The 26701-nt window shown below is 53.5% G+C and overlaps 1 protein-coding gene and 1 long non-coding RNA gene across 3 annotated transcripts in view; one reads left to right on the top strand and one right to left on the bottom strand.

Annotated features, from left to right (window-relative positions):
- Positions 1–1617: 1617 nt before the first annotated feature.
- Positions 1618–8360, bottom strand: LOC117071684. Of its 2 annotated transcripts, none has more exons than XR_004432451.1 (2): positions 8258–8360; positions 1618–1780 (listed from the first exon to the last, which is right to left on the bottom strand). It is a non-coding gene; the product is annotated as an uncharacterized LOC117071684 (long non-coding RNA). The 2 variants fall into 2 exon arrangements; XR_004432445.1 differs by lacking the exon at positions 8258–8360 and adding an exon at positions 2558–2591.
- The window catches only part of NIBAN2 (niban apoptosis regulator 2), a 66549-nt gene continuing 45933 nt past the window's right edge, over positions 6086–26701 (top strand). The window contains exon 1 of the mRNA XM_033191694.1: positions 6086–6368. Coding sequence (XP_033047585.1) covers positions 6314–6368 — 55 coding nt within the window. The 5' untranslated portion in view covers positions 6086–6313. The remainder of the gene's footprint in view (positions 6369–26701) is intronic.

The raw sequence follows: 26701 nt of genomic DNA, 5'->3' as shown, positions 1-26701 counted from the left end.
CTCTCAAAAAAGGAATCCATGTTTCATAAGCCCTGAGGTGGGATGGAGCAGGGCTAGTTTGAGGATGTGAAATCTCAGTGCAGCTAGAGAATGGGGAGGGGAAGCGGGGGGAGGGGCTGGCAGGGACCCCCAGTGCCATGTCGGGAGTCTGAATTTCTCTCCAGGACAGTGGAAGCCACAGAAGGTTAGAAGTGGGGGAATTGGCAAGATCATATCTGTGTTTTATAACAATTCCTCTGGCTCCCAGTGAGGAATGCATGGGGGGCTGGAGGCAGGGAGGCCAGTTTCCTGGACTTGGGGTGGCAGTAGAGCTGGGGAGAGGTGACAGCTTGGCCACTGAAGGAGTGAGAGGGAGTTTAGCAGCCTGAGGCCAGCTGACAGACGGAACGGGCTATGAGCTTCGGACCTTTCTACCACCCAACAGTTAATAAAGAGAGGCCATCTGGGCTGGGTGCCAGGGCCCCTTCTGCACAATGGGCCATGCCAACTGGGTAAACAGAGGTAGATACATGATATTCCTTAAAAACAAAATCCTGATTCATTCACACTCCTTGCTGTTTACTGGAGGTGTTTGTTTTTCTTCTCCTGGTCTATTTCAGGTTTGACAGGTTTGTGGGGAGAGCAGAACTGGGACTCCGTGCCAACTGGGAGGGAGAGGGACTCAGGGGGAGAGAAAGGGCCCCTCCTTCTTCCTACAGGACTAGGAAGGGGTCTTGGGCTGGGCTCCTGAGGAATGCTTTTGGGCAAATTGCTTTCCTTTTCTGGGTCTCGGTCCAAGCTCTGGTTCTGACCGTCTGAACCCTCCCTTTCAAAGCCAAATATTATTATTCTTCGCCCTTGGGTCCCTGCTTCCAAATATGCTTGAGGGTGTGGTGGGGAGGGGAGGGGCGGGGCAGCTTTGCAGGGAGGCAGTGGGCAGAAGCCACTTCCAGAGAAAGGCCTGATGAATCAGGAGCTGTAGGTGGCATTCTCTGTTCAAGAGGGGCAGGCCCAGCAGATGGGCAGGGAGAACATTTCCTCTCTGCTCCAGATGCAGACCATTGCCACCCTCTGTCCACAGCTCTGGCATTTTCCACCAGATTCTGGGGCCTGAGCCAAGAAAAGGGGGTGGGAGCCCCTGGTGAATAGAGACAGCATCCAGAGTCCTAGAAAAAGGACAGATATCTCCCTGCCTTGCAGATTTCAGAAATCCTTGCTATAGAAAGAGCTCTTACAAATCAATAAGAAAAAGATAGACATTCCCCCAGAAAGGCAGCCAGAGGATATCAATTTTAAAAACCACAAATAGTCAGGCTGGATGCAGTGGCTCATACCTGTAATCCCAGCCCTTTGGGAGACCGAGGCAGGCAGATCACTTGAGGTCAGGAGTTAGAGACCAGCCTGGCCAACATGGCAAAACCCCATTTCTACTAAAAATACAAAAATTAGCTGGGCATGGTGGCAGGTGCCTATAATCCCAGCTACTCGGGAAGCTGAGGCAGAAGAGTTGCTGGAACCCAGGAGGTGGAGATTTCAGTGAGCAGAGATCGTGCCACCGTACTCTAGCCTGGGCAACAGAATGAGACCCTATCTCAAAAAAATAAAAAATAAAACTAAAACCCACAAATGGCCACTAAATGTGTTAAAATATTCTTCCATTTACTGAAAACTAACAAGGGGACATCAAAATGGCCTCCAGCGTAAGGGCAGGAGTTTCCAGCATTTTAGAGTTGAGAAATTCTCTGATGTCAAACTTCCTGGAATCCTTCATAGTGCTGATGACGATGTTTATTTTTCTTTCCTTGAAAAAAAAAAAAGGGGGCAAATAACTTCATTCCTTCCCCACCCAAAGACTGTAACTTTTTTTTATTACAAGAATTGATTTATTAACATATAGCATAGAGAGTTGAGTATGTTTAAAGAGCTTTACAATCTTTCCAGAGTGAAAAAAAAATTCTGTTCTGTGTGCTCAAGTTGTCTCCCCATCTGGGGTCCCACCAGTCCATGCCAGGGCCCATCCCTCCTTCCCTGCAGGAAGTCCTAGATCAGCCATCTGGCTTGGGCCCCACAAGGACTCACCTTGCTGCCTTTTGCTCACTCACACCTTTACCTGTCACATCTTCTCTGTGCCTACCTGTCCCAGTGTTTGAACAAGGATTGCTGTATGCATACGATGGAATATATACATACATATGTACACACATATATATGTATATATAAAAAGAGGCAAGATCTCATTCTGTCACCCAGGCTGGAGTGCAGTGGCGAGATCATAGCTCACTGCAGCCTCAAACTCCTGGGCTCAAGGTCTTCCTGCTTTGGCCTTCTAGTAGCTGGGACTATAAGCATGCACGACCATGCCCAGCTAATTTTTTAAAAAAATTATTTACTGCGGGGTCTCGCTCTGTTGCCCATGCTGGTCTCAAACTCCTGGCCTCAAGCGATCCTCCTGCCTCAGCTTCCCAAAGTGCTGGCATTACGAGTGTGAGCCACCGTGCCCAGCCTGATTATCATTAAAAAAAAAAAAAAAACATGGCAACAATTTATTCAACTATAAAATGGGCTTTATCGTTCCTACCCCAGAAGCTGTGAGGACGGTAGGAGGCAGAAAAGCCCTTGGCGTGACACCCGTTCTGTGGTCCATCTCCATAAACGGCAGCTCTTCCTGAACCTTCTTCAAGCAGACTCCTTCTTGCCAGTCAGGTCCCAAAGCATCATCTCCTCCTCCTACCTAGATCACTTTCCTAGATGGCATCCCACCCCAACCCCACTTGTCACCCTATCCCATCTTAATGTTTATTACTCTCTGATGTAATTTTATTTATTTGTTGTATTTTTCCCCCCAGCATAAGACTATAACCTCTATGAAGACGAGGATCGTGACTTTCTTGCATACTGATATATCTCCAATACCTAGAATAGCATCCAACACATAGTAGGTGCTTTCATATTTATTTTTTCACTTTAAAATAAATGGCGGCTCACACCTGTAATCCCAGCACTTTGGGAGGCTTAGGCGGGAGGATCCCTTGAGCCCAGGAGTTGGAGACCAGCCTGGGCAGCATGGTGAGATCCCATCTCTATGAAAAACATTTTTTTAATTAGCTGGGTGGGGTAGCCCAAGGGTGAGCCTGGAGGATGCTTTGAGCCCAGGAGGCCAAGGCTGCACTGAGTCCATGTTCGCACCACTGCATTCCAGCTTGGGCAACAGAGAGAGACCTCGTCTCAAAAATAAAAATAAAATAAACTTTGTTGAAGTATAATTTTGATATAATAAAATGCATCCATTTGATGCATCTGTACAGTTTGATAAATTTCGATAAACATGTACTGTTACCAACACCTCAGTCAAGACATAGGACCATTTTTATCCCCGTAAAGTTCCCTCCAGATTTTTTTGCCATCAATTCTCCTTCACCTCACCCCTAGACAAGGCATTTTTTTTTTTGGTGTGAAATGAATGAATCTTGAATTGTCAGGGACTGGCCCCAGATTTGCGGAGAGCTATTCACATAAGTGCATAGCACCCTACTGTTTACAATGCCTTTCACTTTCTTTCTTTTTTTTTTTTTGAGACAGAGTCTCGCTCTGTCACCCAGGCTGGAGTGCAGTGGTGCGCTCTTGGCTCACTGCAACCTCCACCTCCTGGGTTCAAGCGATTCTTTTGCCTCAGCCTTCTGAGCAGCTGGGACTACAGGCACGTGCCACCATGCCCAGCTAACTTTGCATTTTTAGTAGAGATGGAGTTTCACCATATTGGCCAGGCTGGTCTCGAACTCCAGATCTCGTGATCTGCCCGCCTCAGCCTCCCAAAGTGCTAGGATTACAGGCATGAGCCACTGTACCCGGCCGCCTTTCCACTTTCATCTCATGTGCCTCTCACATATGAGGCCATGGATGGTCAGATGAATTAGGTGACATGTGACAGAAGGTCTCCAAAGCAAGAGGAGACCTTCTGGATGCTCAAGTTGCCTCCCTATCTGGGGTCCCACCCTGGGCCAGGGGCCTCACATGGTAGGGAGGCTGTGGGTGTTCCAGGTTTGGGTGTGCCATGAAGGCTGGGGAAAGGTCGCTGTGGCCCCATCTCTACCCAATCTGGCCTAGGCCTCCAGCCCAGCCGAGAAGATGCCTCTGGTGTCCAGATGCCAGCTAGCACCAACTAGCTCCAGCTTACTCCTCCCTGGGCAGAACAGATCCTACAGTTTGAGCTATGGGAAAAATGAAACGAAGTTATCAGCATCACTTGCTTCTGGTTGCGCAGAGAGAATCAGACACTGGGTGCCAGAAGACTTGACCTTTGGCCGGGTTCTCCCTCTGCCTCACTGTGTGCCCTTAGCAAGTCACGTTCTCTCTCTGGGCCTCAGTTTCCACCTCTATAAAAGGAAACTAGTGATCTCTGCCAGCATGACTTCAACTCCACCTGATGATGACTCTTTGACGCATGAATGCATCCTGTGCTTCAAAGGCCAGGCCCCTGCCCATGCTGTCCCCACTCCTTGGAATGCTGTTTCTCAATATCTGCTGTCAAAAGTCTTGTTTTTCAACTTCCAGTTCTGTTCCTACCCTCTCTGTGATTTTCCTTAAAACAGAATGTTCTGCTCCTTTCTCAAGCTTCTCTAAGCTCTTGAGGGCAGGGACTATGAATAATAGGATGACACGTTCTGTTTATTGAGAGATGATGGACCCTGGTGCCAGGCACTATGCTGGGCATTTTGTTATATCATTTAACCCTCCCCCAAAAAGCGTCATTCTCTTTTGACAGACAAGGTAGTTGAAGTTCAAAGAGGTAATGTCACTTGTCCAGGGTCACAGAGGGGAGGGCAGCTTGGGCTTCCTCCTCTTTTCACCCCCAGCATCTAGCAGAGGGCCTGACACACAGGTGTTGACCACCCGTTGCTGAATGACTGGTAAGTGACTGAATGCGTGAATGAACGCCTGCATCACTTTAATCCATTTCAAACCTACCTCCTGTGGTGTGCACAGGCCTGAAGTACAGGTGCTCAGCAAATTTAACTGTTATCATCATCACTTCCTGCCTTATGCCACAGTTACACTAAGAGCTGTCCAATAACAGGGTGAAATGCATGAGAGAAGTGGTGAGTGCTTAGTTACCAGGGGTCAACAAGCAGAAAGTGGATGGCCTTGTCCAGGTGCAGATCAGGAGATCTGAGCACCAGCAGCCAAGGAAGGATTGAGATCTGGGGATTCCACTTGTTAACTTGACTGTCTCCCCTGCCAGCTTGGGATGTGAAACACATTCCCCTGGCACTGTGACCCACCCATGCCCAGCCCCACAGGCTGATGCATGTCGGTCTCCAGGTTTTGATTCCGGTAGTCTTTTGCAAACTGTAAAGTACTACTGCTTTTTCCTTTTCTGATTTGCTCTGTCCCTAAAGCCGCCTCCCGCGTGAAATGCCCATATGCTGGGCCTGAGGCAAGCCCGCCTGGCACTGGGGCGGGGGTGCCTTCGGGCCAGAGCCTTCCCCATCCCCTTCCTACAGCCATTGTGCAAGACCGGCCGGCACACCTTCTGGGGCAGGTCGAATCAAGGCCGGGGAACTTCCTGAGCGCGGACAGTGGCGGGAGGGGGACTGGGGGGGGCAGGGAGCACTGTTCAGGGAAGAGGAGGGGGCGAACGCCGAATTCCGGTCCGTAGATCCAGGCGTCCCCTGCCAGTGCCCCACATCCTCCTCGGAGCGATTCTTTTCCCGCGCGGGCAGGGTTGGGGAGGGGAGGGGGGTGACACTCAGGCTGGAGTCCCTCAGAGCACCCCCAGCTTTTCAGATGCCCGCACCAGCCCCGTCTCTTTCTCTGCTTAGGTACAGGGCGGGTACACTCTCCGCGCGTCTCTCCGCGGTCTCTCTTTCTGGGACCTTCTCTTTGTCTCAGTCTCCAGGGCGGTCCCGGCGTCCCCGGCCCCTGTGCCCCGCCCGCCCGAGGCAGAGGAGGGGGCGGGGCATACGGGGCGGGCCCTGGAGGGGCTGGGTGGGGCGCAGGGGTACAGGACCGAGGGCGGGGCGGGGTGGGGCTCGGCGGGCGCAGGGGTGCAGGGCAGCGGGCGGGGAGGGGGCGGGGTTGCCCTACGGGGGCGTGGCCTGGTGGGGCGGGGCGCAGGGGTGCAGGGCCGAGGGCGGGGAGGGGGCCAAGGCTGCCCGCGTGTGGGACTGGGCCGGACCGGGAGCGGAGCCGGAGCGGAAGCCGCAGCCGGGCGTCGGGAGCGGCGGGAGCGGGGGAAGCAGGGCGGGCCGGGCTCCATGGCGCCAGCGGCGTCCGCCTGAGCAGCGCGGGCAACAGCAGCGGCGTCGGCCGGATTGGGCCGCGACGACTCCTGGCCATGGGAGACGTGCTGTCCACACACCTGGACGACGCCCGGCGCCAGCACATCGCAGGTGAGGGTCGCGCAGCGCCACGCGCGCCCAGGGTCCCGCCAGAGCCCCCGGACCACGCCCCCGCCCCGGCCAGCAGTCGGCGCCGGGGCCGAGAGCTCCGGGGAGTCAGGCCGGGCGGGTGGGAGCCGCCCGGGAGCGCGCCCAGCGTCAGAGCTCGTTCCCTCCGAGCCTGGGCACCCCTTCCCGCGCTCTTCTGAGCGCCACCTTTCCCCGCTCAAGGGGACTCGGAACCCCTTCTGTCCCGGAACCCCTTCGGATCCCGGGCTTGGCGGACCCTCAACCTACAACCCCTGGCCGAGCTGGGACAGGGGTCGCAGCCTGCCACCCACCCTTGACTGTCCCCGCCCAGAAGCGTTCCAAGCCCATCCGCTATCAGCTTTGGGATCTCCCTGACCCAGCCAGCGCGCGCTCACCTTTCTCCCCAGCCGTCCCGTCCCCAGCTCTGCCGGGCCCCAGCCCTGGTACACGTGGCGGAGGCTTCCTGAGGACGGGCCCATGAAGGCCCGGGACTGATCCTGGGGAGCGGGGCCAGGGATCGATAGGGCGCCTCGGAGGCGGTGGGGTTCCATGTCCTTTGGCGCAAACAGCAGGCTGCCTCTGCCAGCAGCAGGGGCCAGGGGACTGGTCACCAGAGTGGGGGGCCCTCAGGGCCAGTCGCCAGCCCCTTCAACCCCGTCCTTCAGCCAACCCTCCTCTCAGCCTATTACTGAACAGTGGCCACTTCTTCCAAGGACAGCTGTCCCCAAGGCTCCTGGGGAAGCCGGAGCTGCAGTGGAGGCCTGGGTTCCTTTTCCCCACAGACTCTGGAGAAGGCGGAGATAGGATGAGGATCTCGGCTGCCTGAGAAACTCTTCTCTGGCCGAGCTCTCCTGGCTGGTGGAGCTGCCCTGGGTGGAATCCCAGCATTTGCTTCCCAGACATCAGTCCTGTACACCTTGGTTTTCTCTTTGAAATGGGGTCAGTGCTTTCTTCCTTATTAATGAGTTGTTGGGAGGCTTATGTGAAGTAACTCATATGGCTTGCTTAGCACAGAGCCTGGCATCAGAGAGGCATTTATACGTGGGGTGACGGTTCAGGTGGATTGCCCCTCACTGTCTAGTGGGCCCTGAGCACCGGGTCTGCCTGCACTTACTTTTGTGTCCTGTAGAATTTCACCACCGTGTTCTCCACGCTCCTTTGAGAGCAAGAAGCCCTGAGAGCAGTGGCCAGGTGTCCTTTAACTCCATGTCTCCAGGGCCGCACCCATGCTGGGCACCAGGGAGGTGCTGGGGAGGTCTGCCAAATGACTGTGGTCCTGGGCCAAGTCCTAAAGCCAGAGTCCCTCCCTTTTTCTAGGCCTGGGGCTGGCTGGGCACAGGGGTGATTGGGGTGATGTGCAAATGAATCGGACCCTCTCTAGCCTCTCACCAGTGTGGGGTTAAGTCCTGGAAAGCCTCCTTGTCGGACCAGGCCGGGACTCTGGGAGGAGGAAGGGCCAGGGCGGAGCCTTCCTGTCCCCTCCCTGTCACAGCAGCCTCCTGGGGCTCTGTAACAGTCCCTCCATTCAGGACCTCCTGTTGAGGCCCCTCGAGTGGCCTGGGTGGGGTGTGCCATGCGTTCGGTGGGGTTTTTCCTCTCCCCATACTCAGTGCTGGGCCTCCCTGTCTTCCTGTCTCCTGGGCTGAGAATTGCCAGCCCACCCTCTCTCCCCTGGCATGTTACAGGGGAGTGGACTGAGACCACAGAAGGTGAAGTGTCCTTTACTGGAGAGGGTTGGATTTGTTTTCTGGGTACCAGGCTGGGTGGAAGAAAGTTGTGCCCACTCAGAGCCTGCTGGTCTCTCTCTTCTCCACACTTCAGTGCTATTTATAACCCTCTTTAAACGCCTCGAATTCCTGGTCCAGACTCACCTGAGGAGAGTTCCTGAGGTGGAGGGGTGGGGTGTTGGAAGGGGGCAGCGGGAAGCCTCCTAGCCTCCTCCATAGGAAGTGAACTGCCTTAGAAATCTCTGCTGGAAGGGAATGAGGGCGTGTATTTGCCGCCTGCAGTGATCTAGGCACCCTCTTCACCCCACCCAAGGAGCAGTAGGTACTCTCAAAGCCGGCAATTAAAATTCCAGAGTCCTCCCTACCTGAGGCCTTGTTCTCTGCCCCAGTAGCAATGTCAGAGTTAGAGACATCCCTTCCCATACTGCTCTGAGCTCCCAGGCCTGTTAGGGTTCCGAGGTTTGACCTGTAGCTTTGTGTCCGCCCCGAGCAGGTAAGCAGGTGAATGCCCGCCTGCCTGCAAGTCCTGGCAAAGGTCAGGCGTGCTCCCGGCCACGGTGCTGTTTTGCTGCCACGGCACCTTTCATCCTGGGATTTCAAAGCCCCTGGCAAGCAGAGGCTTGTTTCCACACCAGGAGCCCCGCGGGGCTGGTGGCAGGATGACTCCCGCCTCCTTACACGAGGGAGTGTGCGGGGAGGAAGAAGCCCTGGCCCGGGAGCTGGGAGGCCTGAGGATCCTTGGGCAGGCCACTTCCTCTCCCTGGGTCTCAGTTTCCCTAGTTGTGAACCGAAGTGGGTGGGCTACTCGATGGCTGAAGTCCCTTTCAGCTCTGAGGGTCTAACAATCCCAAATTTTCCCCACAAATCTCCCCCAGACTGAAGCCAGCTCAAGGTCCCAATATAACTTCTGCAACCTTGGAGTAACATTTTTTTTTTTTCTGAGACAGGGTCTTGCTCTGTCACCCAGGCTGGAGTGCAGTGGCATCATCATAGCTAACTGCAGCCTTGACCTCCTGGGCTCAAGTGATCCTCCCACCTCAGTCTCCCAAGTAGCTGGGACTACAGGCATGCGCCACCATGCCGAGCTAATTTGTGTGTGTGTGTGTGAGACAGGGTCTCCCTACGTTGCCCAGGCTGGTCTTGAACTCCTGGGCTCAAGCAATCCTCCTTTGAGATCAAGCAAGTCTCTTCTGGGAGCCTTGGCCTCCCAAAGTGCTAGGATTATAGGTGTGAGCTTCCCGCCCCTCAGCTAACATCTTTTTATTTTTTTGGAGACAGAGTCTCACTCTCCCAGGTTGGAGTCCAGTGGCACAATCTCGGCCCACTGCAACCTCCACCTCCTGGGTTCAAGCGATTCTTCTGCCTCAGCCCTCTGTTACAGGTACGCACCACCATGCTCGACTGATTTTTGTATTTTTAGTGGAGATGGGGATTTCACCATACTGGTCAGGCTGGTCTTGAACTCCTGACCTCAGGTGATCTGCCCTTCTCAGCCTCCCAAAGTGCCAAGATTACAGGCGTGAACCACCACACCCAGTCAAAAATAACAGCTTTATTGAGGCATAATTCACCTACCATACAATTCACCCACCTAAAGTGTACACTTCAGTGGTTTTTAGTATATTCACAGAATTGCACAACCTTTGCTATCGTCAAAGTTGGAGCGTTTTCATCAGCCCTGAAAGAAACCCCTTACTCTTACTCCCTTAGTAGTTGCTCCTGTTTCCTCCTAGTCCCTCCTAACTCTAGGCAACCACTGAACATTTTGTCTAATTGCAAAAGTAATGTATGCACAGGTCAGGCGTCGTGGCTCACGCCTGTAATCTCAGCACTTTGGGAGGCTGAGGAGGGTGGATTGCTTGAACTGGGGAGTTCAAGACCAGCCTGGGCAACATGGCAAAGCCCTGTCTCTAGTAAAAATACAAAACATTAGCCGGACATGATCATGTGTGCCTGTGGTTCCAGCTACACGGGAGGCTGAGGTGGAAGGATTGCCTGAGCAAAAGTAACACATGCACAAACAATTTAGGAGGGTAAAATAAAAAACAAAAGCAACCTCCATCTTTCTCCCTTAAATCTCACTTCCCAGAAGTCACTTAAGTGTGGTGTGTCACCGTTTCCAAACCTACCTCTCTCTGTACATGCTCATAATAGCTTGGTTTATAAAAAGAGATTTTTTTTTTTTTTTTTGAGATGAAGTCTCACTTTGTCTCTCAGGCTGGAGTGCAGTGGCAAGATCTCAGCTCACTGCAACCTCCGTTTCCCAGGTTCAAGCAGTTCTCCTGCCCCAGTCTCTTGAGTAGCTGGGATTACAGGCGTGCACCATCATGCCCAGCTAATTTTTGTATTTTTAGTAGAGACAGAGTTTCACCATGTTGGCCAGGCTGGTCTCAAACTCCTGACCTCAGGTGATCCACCCACCTCGACCTCCCAAAGTGCTGGGATTACAGGTGTGAGCCACCGCGCCCAACCTATAAAAAGAGATCTTACTCAGTGCTTCTGTGGTTTGATTGTTTTCACTTGGTAAACTGGTGGACATCTTTCTGTGTCAGAACACACAAGACTACCTCATTCTTCTCTTGGTGAGTTCGTTTCTGTGCATGGATGCTTCATTCACCCAGCCCCTTGTGAATGGTCATTTGGGTTGTTCCCAGTATTTTGCTAGTATTCATAGTGCTGCTTGAACCTGCTGGTACAAACCTGGTAATGTTCCAGTATCAGAGAGGCCCTGAAATAGAACTCCTGGGTCATTTTTTTTTTTTCTTTTTGAGATGGAGTCTCGCTTTGTGGCCCAGGCAGGAGTGCAGTGACATGATCTCGGCTCATTGCCACCTCTGCCTCCTGGGTTCAAGCAATTCTCCTGTCTCGGTCTCCCGAGTAGCTGGGACTACAGGCGCCCACCACCACGCCTGGCTAATTTTTGTTTTTTGTTGTTTTTTTTTTTGAGCCGGACTCTCGCTCTGTCATCCAGGCTGGAGTGCAGTGGCCGGATCTCAGCTCACTGCAAGCTCCGCCTCCCGGGTTTACGCCATTCTCCTGCCTCAGCCTCCCGAGTAGCTGGGACTACAGGCGCCCGCCACCTCGCCTGGCTAGTTTTTTGTATTTTTTAGTAGAGACGGGGTTTCACCGTGTTAGCCAGGATGGTCTCGATCTCCTGACCTAGTGATCTGCCTGTCTCGGCCTCCCAAAGTGCTGGAATTAAAGGCTTGAGCCACCGTACCTGGCCTAATTTTTGTATTTTTAGTAGAGACAGGGTTTCACCATATTGGTCAAGCTGGTCTCGAACTCTTGACCTCAGGTGATACACCTGCCTCTTCCTGCCAAAGTGCTGGGATTACAGGCGTGAGCCACCATGCCTGGCCTGGGTCACCTTTTGATAGACGGACACATAGCCTTTAAGAAGGCAGCAGACGTTTGACACTGTCCTGCCAACGTGGACCTTAGCATTGAGCATTTTCCTCCTTTTGACAACCAGATATGAGAAGGGTGTCTTAATTATTTATTGAGCAAAACAAATAATGCCTTTTTCCAAAGTTATTTTTAAAACGTACCTCTCTTCTGGGTGTGGTGACTCACGCCTATGATTCCAGCACTTTGGGAGACCGAGGCAGGCGGATCACCTGAAGTCAAGAGTTTGAGACTAGCCTGGCAAACATAATGAAACCCCGTCTCTACTAAAAAAATTAGCCAGGCCTGGTGGTGCGTGCGTATAGTCCCAGCTATTTGGGAAGCTGAGGCACAGGAATCGCTTGAACCCGGGAGGCGGAGGTTGCAGTGAGACAAGATCGCGCCATTGCACTCCAGCCTGGGTGACAGAGTGAGACTCTTGTCTCAAAAAAAAAAAAAAAAAAAAAATCTACCTACCTCTCAACATTTGGGAAGTGGCTGTAGGTGCCAAGAGTGAAGGGATGGAGGGGTTCTACCTTCTGCCACCCCTCACCCTGCTATGTGGCTTCCTCATTGCTCCCCCAGACTTTGCAGAGAGACGAGGCTGGCCGGAAGCAGTGCCTGGGCCCGGGCTGCTGCCCTTAGCCAAGGTCTGGGTCAGCCCCTGGGGGTGAAGCGTCTGAGGATGCTGGTGTCTCTCTGTTGAGTCTTACATAACATGCTTTTGTTGGCTTTGACCCTGCCTTCCCCTCCATCCAGCCTCCTCTAGTCCCCCTGACTCTGTTCCTTTCCCACTGCTGGGGCCTGAGTGCCGACCTCGCCTACTCGGAGCTGCTCCAGCCTCCTCGGAGCCTCTAGTCCTTCCCACACACACTGCCAAAGAGACCTTTCTAAACCCACGCTGGGCCATGGCTGCCCTCCCTGCTGTCTGAGGAGTGAAGCGGAAAAACAGGAATAGGAACCACTCACCCGCCATCCTGCGATAACCACTTCATCCTCTGGAAGTACTTCCCTTCTGTGGCGATCATTACACTTTGCCGAGACCAAAGTTTCTGTCTCGCTTCTTTCACTACGTGATTTATAATAAACGTCTCTCCCAGGTCATTAAAACCTCCCTGGAAGCATCCCCAAAGGCTACATTTTATTCTATTTGAAAATGTCCCTCCGTCCTCAAATAGATAATCAGGCTCAGGGTGATAACTGTAAAGATTAGCAACGGTTTAACTGAGGACTTGCTATGTGCCAAGCCTTCCTTTGTCTGTATTATCTCATTGAATCCGCACCTCAGTGGCAGGCTTGGACTGAGTAGTCCAAGGCCTTAGCTGTTTAAACCACGTTCCGCTATGACTATGTTGTCCGTGGTGTCCAGATTGGGTAGGGGGACACTGAAAAAGGCCTAGAGAGGTAAGCTTTTGGAGGTGGGGAAAAGAAGTGGGAGGAGGAGCCAAGTGGGAATACAGCAGCTCGTGTCAGACTGCCTCCCATAGGTTGCACAAATCTATCCCACCCATCATTACTCAGTCTGAGACTCACAGCCTCTGACCAGCCCCGTTCTCCTTCCCTGCGCCCACCCCCCTCCTTCCCCACGGGCAGAGCTCATGACTCACTCCACCCCAGGCTCCTGCAAGCATCATCCTGCGGTTGCAGAAATTCCTGCACTGCTTTTTCCTTCCCCTGCCCCACCCCATCCACTTCTGTGCTGGAGGAAGAAGGCTGTTGTGTAGATGCTGCTGGGCAGAGGTTTAAGGAAGGAGTCAGGGCAGATGCCTAGGTTTAAAACCCGTAAGGGTGGAGCAAAGCCATTCTCTTCTCCTGGAAGAATCTTAGGGCCTGAGTCATGGAAGGCTACAATCTTTTGATCTCACAGATTTTAAAACTGGAAGAACAGGAAGTGTCCACCCCCTGGGACTGGTCCTGTTTTTTTGAGCTGGGCTGCTTCTGGCCCACAAAGGTGAAGGGGCCTGCCTGGTGACATAGTGGATGGTGAGCCTGAAGAAGCAGGGAGCCCAGAGGTTTTGGGGAAGGCTTTCCAGTCAGACTGCTTGGGTTCGAGTCCTGGCTCTGCCACTGGATGGACTGGTGTCTGGGGGCAAGTCAGTCACCCTTTCTGAGCCTCACAGCCTTCCTTCCATGAGGATGATAGTTCTGGCATCTCGAGGTGTGAGGGTCAAGTCCTCTGGTTGGTGCAGAACAGTGTTGGTGGGAGGTGACAATACGTGAGTGGTAGCTGTTATGATTGTGACTTTATTGAGCTAACTTGACACCCAGGGAGATGTGTCCGGTCCGTCTGTGGCCTCATGCATCCCCTGCTCCCTGCCATGTGCTCCAGGAAGTTGACATGACCCACTCCCTTCCTAGGCAGCCCTAAATATGAGAACCTTCTTCCCTCCCAAGGTCAGAGGAGCACCAGCCTGTGGCCCTGGACACCTGGGATATTTAGCGAGTTCTTGGAGGGCAGTGGGATGGGGCTATGGTTCTAGCAAGGTCAGTCACTCGGCAGCAGCATCCACTCTGTGCCTGGCATTTGGCAGTACACAGAGGAAAAGGGTGAGAAGATGGATGGGAACATGCTCCCTCCTTGCCCACCCATGTGTCAAGAACAAGGCTTGTAAGCCTTAAGCCTGGTCCCATTGACCACTTGCTGTGTGACTCTGGACCCAATGGCCATGCCTCTCTGTGCCTTTTTTCCCCATCTGTGACCTCAAGGCCAGTATCTACTCTTGGGAATTCTCTGCCTCTGAAAACTGTTTTGTAGGGGTCTCAAGATGCCTTCCAAAGGCAGGGCTGGATGACTTCTATGTAGAAATAGATGTGCATGCCTGTGAGACCATCAAGGTGTGTGATGAGCTCTGGCCCCTGACACACATAGTCCTTATTTCTTGTATTAATTCAATCAATAGTTATTGAACACCTACTGTGTGCCCGGCGCTGTGCTGGGCACCAGGGACACGCAGCTGCACAATCACATGGTGCCTGCCTGCGTGTGCTTCCTGGCTGGCCATCCCTCCTCAGGGCAAGCAGTTTTCCCAAAGGGAAAGGCCTTCCTCGGGAAGGTGTAAGAGAGACTGGCCTGGGGTGGGCCAGTCCTGCTGGGACTCAGGATGGGGGAGGTAGAGGGAACCACAAGGGCTGGTCTTAGAAAGGAGGGGCTTTTGTCCTGAGGGTCCTGGGGAGGCCTTGGGGGCATTTTCAGGCAGAAGTGGCCGCGGTGGGTCAGCTGTAAGTGTGGATGGGAGGAGGTGAACCCCGTGGTGAGAGGAACTGGACCTGCATGGGTGGGGGTCAGGTGCAGTGAGGGACATGTGTGTACAGAGGGGTGGCGTGGCCAGGCCTCAGTGATGGTGCTGTGCAGGGCTGGGGCGAGCTGATGTCCGTGACTCTTGGCTACAGGGAAACCTGTCCAGATTCTGTAGGTTGTTTTATCAAGGCAGACCTCCAACCACTGGTCTTGCAGCCTCCGCTCCCACTCTTCCAGTAACAGGAAACTCACTCCCTTCCCAGGCAGCCCTGAAAATGAGAACCTTCTTCCCCTCCAAGGGCAGAGTAGAAAGAGGCCGGGAGTCGGAGGACCTGGTTTTGAGATGCTGTCAGGACTGCCCTGTCGTTTGGCAGCTGCCCTCCCTTCTCTGGACCTCAAATTCCTCATCTGTAAAGTGGGCACAACAGTATCCCAGGCGCCCGAGGCTGTTGTGTAGGGTCGATGAGATGATGTGGCTGGAGCTCTTCACGCTCAGGGAACATCAGCTCCTGTTTCATCCACTGTTACTGTTATGTGTGGCTCACACAGGACATTGGCCAAGGGAGGCCCTCCTCTTGCAGACCGGAAGTGCTGTGTGTTGGCCTGGGTGCTGGGTGGAGGGTCCACGTGCAGGCATGGAGGCCCAAGGGGTGACTGGGCGTCCAGGAGGCAAGGAAGAATGAACTGTGGTTTGCAAAGTGCAGACCCCACTTTCCCACCCGCCTGTCTGTGGCCAAGCCAACTGCAGCTGCCATCCGTCTTTCCCATGCCCCATGCTGAGCAGAACTATTTGCATCCAGCTGAATTTGTGAAGCTTAGCACCTTCTAGAAAAGGAGCCCCTTGGGAAGAAGCCGCCCACCCACTCGTGCGCCACTCACCTCTGATTTATTCCACCTGCCAGGAGCCACTGGTAGGTGTGGGCTAGGAGGCAGGCTCCCCAGGATGGGTGCCTGGCAACCTCTGGCAAGCCCTTTCTTCTCTCTGTGCCTCCTCCTCACTTTACCTATCTGTGCAAGGGGCATGCCCTTCCAGCTCTGACCTCCTGGGAACCTGTGGGCCTTAGGTTGCACTAAAGGCACAGAGCAGGTGCAGCACCTCCATATTGTAGGAGGCCATCTTGCCGTTGAAGGAAGAGCTTGCTCTGAAAGCTGTCCTGTGCCTGACCTGAGCTGGGAACTGGGGACGAAGCAGTGACATGAGCCCTGATCTCGTGGAACTCATGCCAGCCAAGAAGGTTCCATCGTGCTGGATGTGCTGTGGCTCATGTTACAAAGTCTGTGGATCTTTTTTTTTTTTTTTTTTTTTTTGAGGCGGAGTCTCGCTCTGTCGCCCGGACTGGAGTGCAGTGGCCAGATCTCAGCTCACTGCAAGCTGCGCCTCCCAGGTTTACGCCATTCTCCTGCCTCAGCCTCCCGAGTAGCTGGGACTACAGGCGCCACCTCGCCCGGCTAGTTTTTTGTATTTTTAGTAGAGACGGGGTTTCACCGTGTTAGCCAGGATGGTCTCGATCTCCTGACCTCGTGATCCGCCCGTCTCGGCCTCCCAAAGTGCTGGGATTACAGGCTTGAGCCACCGCGCCCGGCCTACAGGTCTGTGGATCTTTATGTTTCCTGGAGTGTATGTTGGTTTCGACACTCAGGCGGCCCATGTCAAGAGGCAGCGTGTCTGGTCTTGACCTGGTGGCAGTATGCTTCCGCCACTGAAAGCTGTGTGGCCTTTGGCACACAGCTCTCCTCCTTGGAGGTCCAGCTGCCGCTAAGATGGGACTGGTGGTCCCTGCCTTTGGGCTGGGTGAAGGTTCTGGGAGGTGCACTATGCAGTTCCTGGCCTGTGCAGGGTGCCCAGTAAATGGCAGTTGCATTTTTGCTGAGTTCTTAGGGAAGCTGTGTGTCATTTGCCTGGCCTGTCAGAGATTTAAGGGGTGATTCAGGCATCTAGAGGAGGAGGGAGCTGACAATTGCACTTCTGTTTTGCTTTTCGTTTTTGCTTTTTTTGAGTGCAGTGTTCTCTGGGAGGCGAAGGGTAGAAAAGAGAGCTGGGTTTGAGCTTTGGGACGGGCAGGCCTCGTGGGCTGGGGGTGTCTGCCTCTCACCCAGCCCTGCCTTGATTTTTGAGGTGCTGATGAGAAGTGTCTGCTTTTCCTTTTCAGGCCCAGACCCCTCCTCCTCCTAGCCCTGGAGGACCCCATGAGCTCCTCTAACCAATCCCCTCCTTTTTCTCATGCCCGAGTAAACTGAGGCCCAGGAAGAGGAAGGGACATGCCTATGCTCTCAGGGGCACCAGAGCTTGGCTGGAACCCAGGGCCTTGACCCCAGCATGAAGCTTTTCCCTCTCCGACTTCTTCCTCCTGCCCCGCGCACCCGTGCAGGGCCCCAGATGGCAAGGGATGGTCAGGGAAGGAGTGATTGGGCCGGGTGGGGCTGCAGAACTTATAATTATGAAAACTGGGTAAACAAACAAGCTCTCCAGGAGAGCAGCAAGCCCTGTGGGGGCCTCACAGATGGGCCGGTGTCCGAGGAGCCAGCCCAGGCCTGTCTGTGCACAGACAGTGAGGGGCTGTGTTGGACTTAAAAAGCCAAAGCCACACTCCCCTCCCACCCCCACTCCTGTATTTCAGGCTGCCAGGAAAAGGGGAGGGGGAAAGGGGCAGCCCCTCCTTCCAAGGGGATAGGGTCTGACCCCTTAGGACTCTCCTGGGGTCAGCTCTCCTGGCCCAGCTTGGGGCAGTCACAGCTCACTGTGTGACCTCAAGGGGCGTCTCTCTCTGGGCCTCAGTTCTCCATCTTTAGAGTGGAGGTGACCCCATCTCTCAAGGAGGGTGGCAGGGTGGGGAAAGATTTGAGCCAACTATTTGAATACACTGAGCCCTTTCTCTCACCCTGACCCGAGGCCAGCTGGGATCTCAGAAACTCTTCATTTCTCTCTGGTCAGAGGCAGGGGCCCCTCTTGGAGCAGAGGAGTGACTTTCTCAGTGACCTGAGAGCTGGCCTGGTCCTGGGAGACCAAACCTCCAATCCCGGCCCGGCTAGAGCAGGCTGCCCAGCTCAGCTTTCCTGTCTTCCTGCTGAGACTGTGGCAGAATCTGAGAGGAGCTGTTTCTGGTGCCTGCCCTGCAGGCTGGGGGCTGGGTGGCTTGCCCTGCTTGGAGGCCCCCGGGTGGAGCCTGGCAGACTTCCTGTGCCGTTGGGGCTGAGCCCCCGCCCTCCCTCCCCTCTTCCTGCAGTCCCCTGTGTGGTTTCTGGGAATCCAACTCCATAGATGGGAGGCCAGTCCAGCTTCAGACCTCTGTGGCCTTGAGTGAACTGCCTCCCCTCCAGGCCTCAGTTTCCCCCATGATTCAATGGAGGGGTTGGATAAGAGCCTCTGGTAGTAGAGTGACCTTGCTACTAACCCTGTGTCACCCTCCTTCGGACTGACCCTTCCAGGCTGCCCTGTGTCCTTAAGGTCAAGTCCAGACCCTGAGGTGCCCTCACAGGCCAAGCCCTGGAGCCAGTAGCCCCACTCCTGGCAGGCTGGGTCAGACTGTTCCTCTGAGCTCCCACAGCCCCTTGGCCACCTGTGTGGGCCTGTAGCGCTTCTCACATGATTGTGATTCTTTTTTGCTTTTGTTTTTGAGACAGGGTCTTGCACTGTTGCCCAGGCTGGAGTACAGTATTGCAATCATAGCTTACTGCAGCCTTGACCCTCGGGCTCCAGCAATCCTTCTGCCTCAGTCTCCCCAGTAGCTGGGATCCCAGGTGTGCACCATCACATGGGGCTAATTTATTTTTATATTTTATATAGGCAGAGTCTTCATGTGTTACCCAGGCTGGTCTCAAACTCCTGAGCTAAGCAATCCTCCTGCCTGGCCTCCCAAAGTGCTGGGATCACAGGTGTTTGAGTCACCATGCCCAGCCCATGGTTGTGATTCTTTTTTTTTTTTTTTTTTTTTGAGACGTTGTCTTGCTCTGTCACCCAGGCTGGAGTGCAGTGGCGCGATCTCGGCTCACCACAAGTTCCGCCTCCTGGGTTCATGCCATTCTCCTGCCTCAGCCTCCTGAGTAGCTGGGACTACAGGCGCCCGCCACCACGCCCGGCTAATTTATTTTTGTATTTTTAGTAGAGACAGGGTTTCACCGTGTTAGCCAGGATGGTCTTGATCTCCTGACCTCATGATCCGCCTGCCTCGGCCTCCCAAAGTGCTGGGATTACAGGCGTGAGCCACCGCGCCCGGCCCCATGGTTGGGATTCTCATTCCCATCTATGATACAAGTACCTGAGGGCTCACTCACCTTGGGCTCCCCTGAGGCAGACAGGTGGCCTCACAGCTCAGACTTGCTCCACCAGCAGCTGAACAAGTGCCACTAGGTCAGGTGCCGTGACACTTTATGCCTTAGTTTCATTAGCTGTAAAATGGGCGTGATAATGCTTCTAACCCACTGGATTGTAAAGGTTATTAAAAAATTATGTGTGTAAAGCACAAGAAATGCTCAGGAGTCAATAACTGTAATGAACATTTATTAGTGCAAATTGTTTTAGTTCCCTAGCAGAAACGAATGAATGAATGAATGCCATCGCAAGGTCCTACATCCTGGGAGCCTGGGGATCCCAAAGCTCTCTGGATGAAGGGCCTGGTAGGTGCAGAATGTGTGTGTGTGTGGTTGGTGGGGGTGGTTACAGAGGGAAAGGGCAGATGTGGGAGGGGTTTGGAGTGGTGACTTTCCCCCTGCCCTTGTGGAAGGACTGGTTTGGGCCCCTCTGTGTCTCAGACCCGCAGGCACGAAGCCGTGTGGCCATCCACAACTTCCTTCCTCCTACCTGTATTCCTCGAAGCGTGACTCACTGGCTTTGAGCCCTTCATTCTTGTCCTTGAGCCCCGAGGGTGAGGCGGGTAGAGAGTCTTTCTTGGATTGACCGACTCTCTCTCTGGGTTCCTCTCTATTCCTGGCCTTCTGCAGCTTCTGAGCGTGACAGGCAGGGATGGAGGGGTGGGGGTAGGGCAGGGTGGACACCTGGACCCTGGTCTTGGTGACCCCCTGTGTGTCAGGCCTGGGGCGGGCACCCACTGAGGGTCCACCCAGGGCTTGGATCTGAGCTGGTGCGGCTGAAACAGCCTAGTCAGTCTCACCCTGGTCCTGCCCTTGTAGAGCTCCTGGCTGGTCAGGAGACACACCGAACAATTACCACTCAGTCATTAATTAAAATCATTACCAGAGGGCAAATTGCTATAAAGAAATGGCCAGTCTTCCCTGGGAGCTCACGTGTCCCGGGATCTCCACAGCTGTGGTTAGCTTTCCTGTCACAGAAGAGGAAACACAGCCCCCCGAGTGGGAAAGGGAGCAGGTTCAGCTCTGTGGCAAGTCCTGTGCCCACCTGGGGCCTCAGGATCTCATCACCCGTCTTAGATGTGTGCTGTTCAAGTGATCTGCCTGCCTTGGCCTCCCAAAGTGCTGGGATTACAGACGTGAGCTGCCACTCCTCACTCTAAGGTGTGCTGTTCAGGAGGCCCGGGGTCTGCCACTGGCCCCCCATGGTTCTGGGTGGGTGGGCTGGCATCGGGATTTTAGCCTGGGGACTGTGGAACTGCAGTGAGAGCTGGGTTTGTTGTCCTGAATCCCTCCTTTGTGTGTCCCTAGACAGAACTATGGGGTCTGGAAACTGCTGTGACTGAAGTATTAGGACCTTCTAAAGGCTAGGCAGGAAATGGGGGCTGGCAAGGGTGGTCGTCCCCCTCCCCACTCCCACCACCAATACACAGGACAGCAAAAAGGTGGCCCAAAGCCCTCGGAGAAACCCACCCCCACATTTCACATCTAGAATGTACCCCATTAGGTAACAAAATGGTTACATTACAGCCTGGGGGATGTAATGGAAATGATGTATTAGCAGGCATTGTTCAGTGGTGTAATATGTAGCCATTAAAAGTGATGATTCCGTTTTGTATGTCTGAAAGTGTGTATGTTTGTATAGGCATAGAACAAAATAAGGAAAGAAATTCACCAAAATAGAAATAGAGGTTATTTTGGGGTGGCAGGATAATGGATTATTTAAACTTTTTCATTCTCTTCTGATTTTTGTTGTTGTTGTTGTTGTTTTTTATTTTTTGTTTTTTTTTTTACAGCGAGCGTGTTAAATCAAAAAGAATAACCTGGCTGGATGCGGTGGTTCAGGCCTGTAATCCCAGCACTTTGGTGGCTCACGCCTGTAATCCTGGCACTTTGGGAGGCTGAGGTGGGCAGATCACCTGAGGTCAGGAGTTTGAGACCAGCCTGGCCAACATGGTGAAACCCCGTCTCTACTAAAAATACAAAAATTGACCGGGCATGGGGGCACGCACCTGTGGTCCCAGCTACTCAAGAGGCTGAGGCAGGAGGATTGCATTAACCTGGGAGGCTGAGGTTGTGGTGAGCCAAGATCATGCCATTGCACTCCAGCCTGGGTGACAGAGTGAGACCCTGTCTCAAAAAGCAAAAAAAAGAAAAAGAAAAAGAATAACCCTGTTGACTGTATTTAGTGGAACAATTTGATTCCTGTCTGACTTCAGAATCTAAGCCATGCTGGCTTGACTGGAGCCCCAAGGGGTTGCAAGCACAGGACAGGCTCCAGAGAGGGGAAGAGGGATGGAAAAATTCTGGAAGAGGGGTGTTTGAGCTGAATCTCCGAGGACAGGAGGGATTTTAGCCAGCAGAGTTGGGGTAAGCGTGAGTGGAGGGCATGGCCTGGCATAGACCCTTGCTTATCCAAGGTGGGGAGGTGAGCATAACCTTGAGTGCCAGGCAAAGGGACTGGGGAGTGGGGAGTCCTTCTCATGAACACTTGTTAACTGGACTTTAGAACGAGGACTCAATTTCTGTGACAAGGGCATGGAGAGCAACAAACTTGTGTTAGGTAGGCTTTTTCTGTGTGCCCAGCCTCTGAGCCCCTAGTGGCTGTGAGCAGATAGGATTGTGGTAGGTTAGCCCAGAGATGGCAGATGGATTCCACAAAGGAGGAGTCTCTCTCCTTGATGAGTGCTGAAGGCTGGGCGTGGGTGGGGGCATTGGGGTGGTGAGGAGTGGTTGGGTACCATCCAACTGGGAAAGCCTATGGCCCATCAGACCTCCAGTCCAGAGGTGTCCCTGCTAATTAAAAACAATTAGCCAGGCATGGTGGCACAAGCCTGTAGTCCCAGCTACTTGGGAGGCTGACGTGGGAGGATTGCTTGAGCCCAGGAGGTTGAGGCTGCAATTAGCTGGATCATGCTACTGCTCTCTAGCTGGGCAACGGAGCAAGATAGGGCTCCAGGCCAGACAGAGCTCCAGTTCCCCAGGGTAACATGCATGGGATGCTGGTACCTGGCACAGAACTTGGATGGCCAAAGGCATGCGCTGCACGAGGCTGAGCATGAGGACTCCATTCTGCTGTGCTTAGGGCTTCCCTTTTGCCTGTCTCCATGACGACCTCAGCTCTCTGCTTCTCCTTACCCATCTGTAGCATGGGGATGGTTGCAGCTACCTTTAAGAGGGTTGTTGTGAGCTTTATGCCAGGGCCACCCCTGGTACCTGGCACACAGCAAATACTCAGGAAGAATTTCTGTCCTTGGGGTTCAGTCCCCAGCCAGGGAACTCCTTCCCTACTGGAGGAGCCTCAGCAGCCTGAACTTGATGGCCAAGATGGTATTAGATCAGGTTGCTTGGCAGTGAGCTCTGACCTCCCCCTCAGACCCACTGTGGCTCCCACCTGCCAACATCTGCCAAAGGTCAGGTTCTCACAGGTCTGGAGGCTTCACCTTTCAACTTTGAGCTTCCCCAGTCTTCCCTCTTTATTATTTTTCCCCCTTTATTATTATTGTTCTTGTTACATAAGCAATATCTAGTGGTCAAAGAAAATTAGAAAATACAGATATTGGGAAGAAAATGAAAATCACCAATAATCCTACCACCCAGAAAAGACTTTCAGGCACCTTCCTGATACATAATTTGTTCTTCTACCTTAATAGTGGGAGTGGACCTCCTCCTTGTTGAATGGATATAAAATATTCCATTATGGCTGGGCGAGGTGGCTCATGCCTGTAATCCCAGCATTTTGGGAGGCTGAGACAGGTGGATCACCTGAGGTCAGGAGTTGGAGACCAGCCTGGCCAACGTGGTGAAACCCCGTCTCTACTTAAAATACAAAAATTAGCTGGATGTGGTGGTGTGTGCCTGTAATCTCAGCTACTTGGGAGGCTGATGCAGGAGAATCGCTTGAACCTGGGAGGCAGAGGTTGCGGTGAGCCAAGATCACACCACTGTACTAAAGACTCTGTCTCAAAAACAAACAAACAAACAAAAGAATATTCCATTACGCCTCAATAGTCTGTATTTTAACTTACTCGGCCAAAGCCTTATTGCCAGGCAGTTAGACTTTTTCTGTTTTTCTTTCTTTTTTTGTTTGTTTTTGAGATGGCATCTTGCTCTGTTGCACAGGCTTGAGAGCAGTAGCATCATCATGGCCAACTGCAGCCTCAGTCTCCTGGGCTCAAGCAATCCTCCCATCTCAGCCTCCCAAGTAGCTGGGACTACAGGCTTGTGCCACCATGCCTGGCTAATTTTTTTTTTTTTTTGAGATGGAGTCTCGCTCTGTCACCCAGGCTGTAGTACAGTGGCGTGATCTCGGCTCACCGCAAGCTCCGCCTCCCAGGTTCACACCATTCTCCTACCTCAGCCTCTCGAGTAGCTGGGACTACAGGCATCTGCCACCACGCCCGGCTAATTTTTTTGTATTTTTATTACAGATAGAGGTTCACCGTGTTAGCCAGGATGATCTCAATCTCTTGACCTCGTGATCCGCCTGCCTGGGCCTCCCAAAGTGCTGGGATTACAGGCGTGAGCCACCATGCCCGGCCTAATTTAAAAAAAAAAAATTCTGTAGAGATGGATTCTAACTTTGTTGTCCAGACTGGTCTGAAACTCCTGGCCTCAAGTGATCCTCCTGCCTCAGCCTCCCAAACTGCTGGGATTACAGGCATGAGCCATGGCGTCCAGCTCTATTTTTTCTTGTTGTAAACAGTGCTGTGTTGGAAAGCTTAAATCAATTAATGGGATTAATCCATTGATTCCACATGGTTTGAGAGCCTTCTCTGGTCAGTGTCAGGCCGTGTGCTGGGACTGGGGGTGCTGGATGGGGAGGCGGCCATGGTCCTCGCCCTCCTGGGGACCCCTGTCTGGGGAAGACAGACCCAGCGTGGCACACCAGCAGAGGTGAGGGCTTAGAGCATCTTTGGGAGCCAGGGAGCAGCCCCAACCCAGACCTGCAGAGTCATGGGAGGCCCAGCTGAGGACACCTGCAGCTGGTGACCTGAGGGTGGGGCAAGCCCTGCACCTGCTTCTGACCGAGCTCATGGGAGGGGACCTCTCAGGTGAGCCACAAAGGTTACAGGAGGAGAGAGTTACAGGCAGAGGGCAGCTCTGCAGAGGCCCAGAGTAGAGACAGCACGGGCTTTGAGGGAACCAAAACTTCCCAGAGATCGGTGCTGTGGTTCTTGCCAGCCTGGCAGCAGCTCCCATGTGCATGATACTGTGGTAGTTTTTTTCTCTTTCTTTCCTTTCCTTTCTTTCCTTCCTTTCCTCCCTTCCCTTCCCTTCCCTTCCCTCCCCTCCCCCCTCGCCCCTCCCCCTCTTCCCTTCCTTTCCCTTCCCTTCCCTACCCTTCCTTTTCTTTCTTTTTTTTTTTTTGGAGTTTTGCTCTTGTTGCCCAGGCTGGAGTGCAGTGGCGCAGTCTCGGCCCACTGCAACCTCTCTCTCCCGAGTTCTAGTGATTCTCCTGCCTCAGTCTCCCAAGTAGCTGGGACTACAGGCGTGTACCACCACGCCCAGCTAATTTTGCATATATATATATATATATTTATTTATTTTTTTAGACAGAGTCTCTCTCTGTCACCCAGGCTGGAGTGCAATGGCGTGATCACTGCTCACTGCAATCTCCGCTTTCCAGGTTCAAGTGATTCTCCTGCCTCAGCCTCCCGAGTAGCTGGGATTACAGTGACCCACCACCATACCCGGCTAATTTTTGTTTTTTTAGTAGAGATGGGGTTTCACCATGCTGGCCAAGCTAGTCTCGAAATCCTGATCTCAGGTGATCTGCCTGTCTCGGCCTCCCAAAGTGCTGGGATTACAGATGTGAGCCACGGCATCCTGCCAATTTTGTATTTTTAGTAGAGACGGGGTTTCATTATGTTGGCCAGGCTGATCTCCAACTTCTGTCCTCAGGTGACCCACCCACCTTGGCCTCCCAAAGTGTTGGGATTACAGGCATGAGCCACCGCACCCAGCCTGTAGTTTTTTTTTTCAAAGTGCCGTTCCATCTGTCCCTTTGTGGGGCGGGGATCACTGGCTTCCCTTTTCTTAATGGGGACACAGAAGCAGAGTGACGTGTGTGCCCCAGGGGAGTGGCTGGCAGACCCAGGCCTTTCACCGGCCCAGCACACAGGGGACAGGGGGTTGAAGTGCAGGATCCACCAGCTCTGGTTTCCCAGCTCTTTGCAGGTGCCGGATCATTTGACAGGATCCAAGCAGGGAGAGCACGCAGAGGATCTGAGCTTAGGTGACTGCCTTAGTTTCCATGATGGGGTGGTGACCTTTTCTGCTACTGATGTGTGACCTTGACCTGGCCCAGCCCCAAACCCAGCCCCATCTTTGCAGGAAGGGTCCTGCCTCTTGGGCCGTACTGGGATTGGAGAGGCCCTGGTTTATATGGACCTTGGGGGCTGGGAAGTATCTGTCCCCAAGCTAGAGTTAATCTTTCTGGGAAAATGCCATCCTCCTCTGGTGTCTTAACATGCCCGGGAGACTGAACTGCAGAGCTCCGGTCTAATGTCACACAGTCAGGGGATAAAATATATACGTGCAAAGTGCTGTGCTAGGTGTTGGGCATATGTTATGAGTGAGACAGACAGGGTCCCTGCCCTCCTAGGGCAAATGGAGACGGAACAATGAAGTATTAAAGCAAAGTTGTGCTAATGACTAACAGAGGGGTCTGACCTGTGTGAGTGAGCTGGCAACAGTTAGGGAAAGTGCTTTTCAGCACCCTAGGCTGGTGGCTGGGACTCAGGCCAGTTCTATCAAAGCTTAATTGTGGGCTCCTCTGGGACTCCCAATGTGTGGGGAAGGAGTGTTGTCTCATGTCCCAGGTGGAGGGCATTGGGGTGTTGAGGGTTCTGCACCATGGTGTCCAGTCCCTTCACGGTACAGGGAGGAGACAGGGAGCCAGGAAGGGTGAGGGGCTTGTGTAGGGTCACTCAGCAGCAGTCAGGTACCCAGACTCGGGGCCCAGTGCTCTTAGCCCTGCATCACCACCCCATTTCACTGGCCAGTGATGGGGAGACATTGAGGCGGTCCCCACTCACCCTCAAGGGACCCCCCGGGGAAGCGAACCAAGACCACAGAGCCCATTGGCTGCACAGGGTCTCTCAGGGAGCACAAATGGGTTCACGCAGGCACCTGAGACAGGGAATGGGAGGCTGGCAGGGCTGGGAGGGGAGCCGTTCTCCCACCTCCCCTTCTGGCCCCCTCTGGAGCCTGAGGACACCTGCAGCTGGTGACCTGAGGCTAGGGCAAGCCCTGCACCTGCTGCTGGCCAAGCTTACAGCACAGATCAAGGGAGTCTTGTTATTTGAATAAACTTTCCTTCTATCCATGTAAAGGGTCCCTGGCATTCCAGCCTAGGATTGGGTTTCCTCTGACGCAGCAGCAAGCACACGAGTAGATTTTCATATTGGCTCATCTTTCTTGTTCTCTTCTCCCCCTTCTTTCCCTCCCTGGCTTTGAGAAGGCAGAATCCCCCCTCCCCAGTCCCCGCTTGCTGAGAGGACCCTACGAGCCAGAAGCTGCGGGCATGATCCACACATATGTGAGCATATGTGTGTGCACATGTGTAAGCGTGCATAGGTGTGTGAGTGGATGCACGTGTGTCAGTCATGCGTGTGGGCATGCACATGTGTGAATATGCATGTGGGCGTACACGT

Source organism: Trachypithecus francoisi, unplaced genomic scaffold (assembly GCF_009764315.1).
Source record: "Trachypithecus francoisi isolate TF-2019V2 unplaced genomic scaffold, Tfra_2.0 Contig01585, whole genome shotgun sequence".
Lineage (NCBI taxonomy): Eukaryota > Metazoa > Chordata > Mammalia > Primates > Cercopithecidae > Trachypithecus > Trachypithecus francoisi.
Note: the sequence above shows the minus strand (reverse complement) of the source record. Positions and strands in the feature narration are given on the sequence as shown.